This window comes from Stegastes partitus, unplaced genomic scaffold (genome assembly GCF_000690725.1).
Source record: "Stegastes partitus isolate 25-593 unplaced genomic scaffold, Stegastes_partitus-1.0.2 Scaffold593, whole genome shotgun sequence".
Taxonomy (NCBI): Eukaryota; Metazoa; Chordata; class Actinopteri; family Pomacentridae; genus Stegastes; species Stegastes partitus.
The window spans coordinates 287,552-292,738 of NW_007578324.1; the positions used below are offsets into that span (position 1 = coordinate 287,552).

General features: G+C 43.9%; 1 protein-coding gene across 1 annotated transcript; it reads left to right on the forward strand.

Annotated features, from left to right (window-relative positions):
• The first annotated feature begins 960 nt into the window (after nt 1-960).
• LOC103362674 (gastrula zinc finger protein XlCGF57.1-like) lies at nt 961-4,536 on the forward strand. The gene is made up of 2 exons (XM_008289098.1): nt 961-1,227; nt 1,976-4,536. The coding sequence occupies exons 1-2, from the start codon at nt 1,029-1,031 to the stop codon at nt 3,523-3,525; spliced, it is 1,749 nt and encodes a 582-aa protein (XP_008287320.1). The 5' UTR covers nt 961-1,028; the 3' UTR covers nt 3,526-4,536.
• Nucleotides 4,537-5,187: the final 651 nt, after the last annotated feature.

Below are 5,187 nucleotides of genomic sequence, written 5' to 3' on the forward strand. Positions count from 1 at the left end.
GTGATGTGATTTTCCATGTTTATTGAATATGAGTCCAAATCCAGACCTCCATGGCATAATAATGTTGATTTACATTGATCATTTTTGTGTTATTTTGTTTTTAACACATTTCACTAAGTCATGAATAAAGATTTTCAACTGGAATATTTCATTCATTGAAATCTAGGACGTGTTATTTTAGTGTCCCTTTATTTTTTTGAGCAATGTATAAGTATGTAAATAAAAGCTGCTGTGAGTGTGGTCTTTTTCAACAACGGAGTGTTTGTGGTGAAATATAAATGCTAATGAACTCAGAATCATGAACAAACCCTGATTTGACTCCTCATAAGTTACTGAATGACCGATTTTTCCTCAATCGTTTATCGGTACCCCAACTTGAGCAGGTTTGTTTTTCAGGGTTTCCCACAGGAGTTGAACTTCAACATTGTAAGGAGTGTTATTACACACCTTAGCAAACATATTGGTGAAGAAATGGTTTGGTAACGATTTAGTTGGCAGATGTTGATATGTTTCCCTTACTGTGAGAGGCAGGAGAGCAGAATGCCTGATCAAAACCACAAAGCCAGGGGGACAGAAAATTAAACTCACCTCTGCACCTCATCGGTTTGCATTTAAAGGCTACAATCACAACAGCCGTGCAACTGGAACAAAAGCGGGTTGGACCCACGGACGTAAAGGCACGGTTTACACATGACTCCGGATATTATTGTACTTTAAAAACATATTTTCACTCTTCGACAAAACACAGCTTCGGGGACAAGACTGCAAGAGCTGGGTCGTTGAACAGATGGTGGCGAAAGAGCTCCGAATGGTGGCAATTCGCCATCAAACACGAAGCGGAAGAAGAAGCAGCAGCAACAGAAGAAGACGGCGTAGAAGAAGAAGCGGCAACAGGAAAGAAGGCGTAGAAGAAGAAGAAGCAGCAGTAGCAGAAGAAGAAGAAGAAGAACGATGGTGGAAATGAACTGAAAGATGCTAGCAGCGTTAGCTTTGTTAATTTGTGGATTTCGCTGGGAGTCGGTATCAACATGGATGTGTCGGTGGTTGAAGTAACGACGTCTTCAGCTCAGTGTTTGAGGGACTTCATCAACGAGCGACTGACGGCCGCTGCTGAGGAAATATTTCAGGTCTTTGAGAAGACTGTGCTCCAGTACGAGGAGGAGATCGCTCGGCAGCGCACACTGTTGGACATCACCTGGAAACCCGAGATAAAGTTACTCCGAATAGGTATGGAAACCAGTGTCGGGTGTCAGCGACCCACCAGTTTACTTATTATGGGTCGTGTAGTGTCCCAGCAGGGCTTTGCTTTGTGTTTGTCTTGAGCATCACAGAGCACCTGCAGGTATTTGTCAGAAAGAAATAACATGAATGCGTCTCTTTCTAAAAACGTGTTACCGAATGTGTAAGACACAGCAGGACCTGACTTAGCTATGAGGTTATTTGCGCAAATATACACCAGACGGGTTCACTGTGGAGACTAACTGACAGAGCCTTGGGGTTTTGTGCCAGAAGCAGCCCTAGCTAACATGGTTGTGATCAGCTAACAGTGTGTCTGATCAGTAACAGAGTGGCAAACCTGTTTCTTGAATGAAATCAGGTGAAAGGCTTTGTGCCTTTTCCAAACTGACATGCATGTATTTTAAAATGTAGCCTATCTTGTCCCGTACACATGCCAGGATCACCACCACCGCTGTTTATTACCAGCTGCTGGAGGAGAGCTGCAGCTTGTTAGGAAGAATAGTTATGGTGATGGTCTTTGTATGCACGCCCCTGCTGCTTCCCTTAAGGCAGGGGTGTCGAATCCTGGTCCTCGAGGGCCGCAATCCTGCATGCTTTAGATGTTTCCCTCTTCCACCACACCTGCTCAATAACTGATGCATCCAAATATTTAGTCACTTTTACCCACTTTAAAGTTAATACGTGAACCTGGTCATCACATTGGTAACCCTTTTTTTGTATGCGTTTGTGCTTTCAGACCTCCCTCAACATCATGTTTGTAAGGAGGAGGAGGTTCTCTCTGACCAGCAGGTCTGTAACCAGGAGAGGAAGTCCAGTCTGGAGCAGGAGGAACCAGGTCACCCACAGATTAAAGAGGAACAGGAGGAGCTGTGCACCAGTCAGTCGGTTGAGCAGCTTCTACTGAAGGAGGAGACTGATATCATTATGGTTACTCAGACTTATGAGGAAAGTGACCACAGTGAACTAGAACCCAGAAGCGACCAGCCGCTCTCCCACAACTCTCCTCTACCTGAGCGCCAAGACCAGGAAGGAAGCAAGCCTGTAGAGTTAGCATCAGCTGCAAATGAAGAGCCAGAGTCAAACAACAGACCTCACACCAACAGAAGTCACAGTAATAATGTAGCTCACTCTCTAATGTCGGAGAGTCAGTGTAATCCCGACGCAGGGAAAAAGTCTTTTCACTGTGACTTCTGTGGAAAAGCCTTTCAAAAAAAGTCCCAAATGCAGAAACATAGCAGGACCCACACAGGTGAGAAGCTGTACCCCTGCAAAACATGCGGGAGAAACTTCACTCATAGCACTTCCTTGAAGGTCCACATGAGAATCCACACAAGTGAGAAGCCGTACTCCTGCAAGACCTGTGGGAAAAGTTTCAACAACAGCACCTCCTTGACGGTCCACACCAGAGTCCACACCGGGGAGAAGCCGTACACTTGCAAAACCTGCGGGAAAAGTTTCAGTCAAAGTTGTCATTTGACTTCCCACATAAGGACTCACACGGGCGAGAAGCTGTACTCCTGCCAAACATGCGGGAAAAATTTCGTCAATAGCGCCGACGTGAAAATCCACATGAGGACCCACACGGGCGAGAAGCCGTATTTTTGCAACATATGTGAGAAAAATTTCATTCACAGTTCCCACCTGAAAGTCCACATGAGGATCCACACGGGTGAAAAGCCGTATTCCTGCAAAACATGTGGAAAGGGATTCAGCAACAGCAACTCCTTGAAAGTCCACATGAGAATCCACACGGGCGAGAAGCCGTATTCTTGCAAAGCTTGTGGAAAAAGTTTTAATCAAACTTGTCATTTGACCGCCCACATGAGAACTCACACTACTGACAAGCTGTATTCCTGCAAAACATGCAGCAGAAATTTCAGTAGCAGCGCTGACCTGAAAGTCCACATGGAGATCCACACAGGAGAGAAGCCGTATTCCTGCAAAACATGTGGGAAGATATTCAGCTACAGGAGCGACCTGAGAGCCCACATGAGAATCCACACAGGGGAGAAACCATACTCCTGCAAAACTTGTGGGAAAGATTTTAGATATACGACTTCTTTAAAAGTCCACATGAGAATCCACACAGGCGAGAAGCCGTATTCCTGCAAAATCTGCGGTAAAAGCTTCGTCCAAAGTTGTCATTTGACGTCCCACATGAGAAATCACTCTAGCGAGGAGCTCTCGTCTTGCAAAACATGCGGGGATGCTTTCAGTAGCAGCGCTGACCTGGAGGAGCACATGAGAGTCCACACAGGTGAACAGCCGTGCTCCGGCAACACATGATGGAAAGGTTTGTCACAAAAGAGCTCACTTACATTAGAAGCTTTGACCCTGTGACACCTGTGGGAGAAGATGTAAAGACGCAATGCAGCGTCACATCAGAGCACACGGTGGAGGAAAGCCTCACTCCCGGACATGTGGGTCACGTTTCACTCAGCATGAGAACTCATCTGTGGGGAGGAAATCTATCTGCAGCCCAGCCTGTATAAATATGTAAGAATGCAGAGACGTTAAAGTAGAGTTTTTAGATTTTGTGAGATGAATCTGAGAACATCTGGTTTACATCTGTGTCCGACCGCACGATCGATTCAAAGCAAATTATGCAACAGAAGTGTGGCGACCCTGTCAGAAGGACTTTTACTTTTAACTGTTGCTTCTTTTTATTTATTTATTTTTGTTACCTTAAATAGTATTTTGGAAATACACGAAAACTTGTGCAAGAACTTAGACGTGTCAAATTCCTGTGGATTTAGCAAGTCGAACCGTGGGCTGCATGTTTCCTGTTTTTAACCCATATGTGTTTACGTTCAGAAAAATGAAGTACATCGAATCAGCTGTTCATCTGATACTTGATCCCTCCAAGGCAATTCAGAAAGTTCCTAGACAGTCACTGTATTTACATCTGTGATTATGAGAGAGTTTTCTAGATAAGCCCTCATATGTAAAAGGTAGGACTTTTCCAAACAGTCGGAGAATCCTTGTAGTCCAGTGTCGGTAGAAAACAGTCATGTGAAAGCCGGGTCATCATCCCGTATTGTCTGTCATCTGTTTTGAAAGAGTTACATAAACTTGGTCATCAGTGTGTTCTCAGCCCTTTTCAGACGTCGAGCATTGCAGCTTCATCAGTCTGTTAAAGTGACGGCATTTTGTCATCCACACGTAGGTCGAGTTTATGTTAATGCTCCTACATGGACGGCAGACCCACGTAGTGACGGAGAGCAGTACAGTCGTGACTCGATAACCCGACCCCTAACAATCCAAAAACCTCGCTACCCAACAGGTTTTTAGGAAAAACAAACAGAACCTGTTAGAAATAGACTTGTTCAAAGAAAAAAAGTAGTGGCTTATAGTCCGGAAATTACAGTAGAGAACGAGAAAAACAGCTGGAAGCACGTCATTCGTCCGTGATTATCGGTAACACGTGCTGTTCAGACGTCTGCCGGGTTAGAAACGATGTAGGAATGTCAGATTGCAGGAGAAGTGGACGGCTGCTCTTTAAAGCCGGCACGCCAACATGGCGTAGGGTTAATGGAAAAGACTGTCTGAGAGAGGCTTGTATGTAAATTTCTGCTTCAAAATTGTTTGAAATTTGAAATCTTAAAAAAAAAGAACATCTACTGCACTGATATCATAAACTTTGATGTCGAAGCTGAGAAACCATTTAGTGTCCCCCATCATCTGATTGGTTTATTTTATTTTATTGTTTTTTCTCTGGAGAACATTTTATGTGACACAAAAAATGTAGATGAATTGTAAAAGGATCTATATTAATAAACCTTTTTTTTTTTTAAACTGAGACTTCTAATGATTTTTCTTTCAGTGCTGGTTATTCAAAGCGTTTGATTTAGGGTTTGCTGTTGTCAGCTTAAGCGGTCGTAATGCAAACAGCAAAACATCTCGTGTATCTAATAACCAAAAACCTTTGTGAAGTAATAATGTAAGACG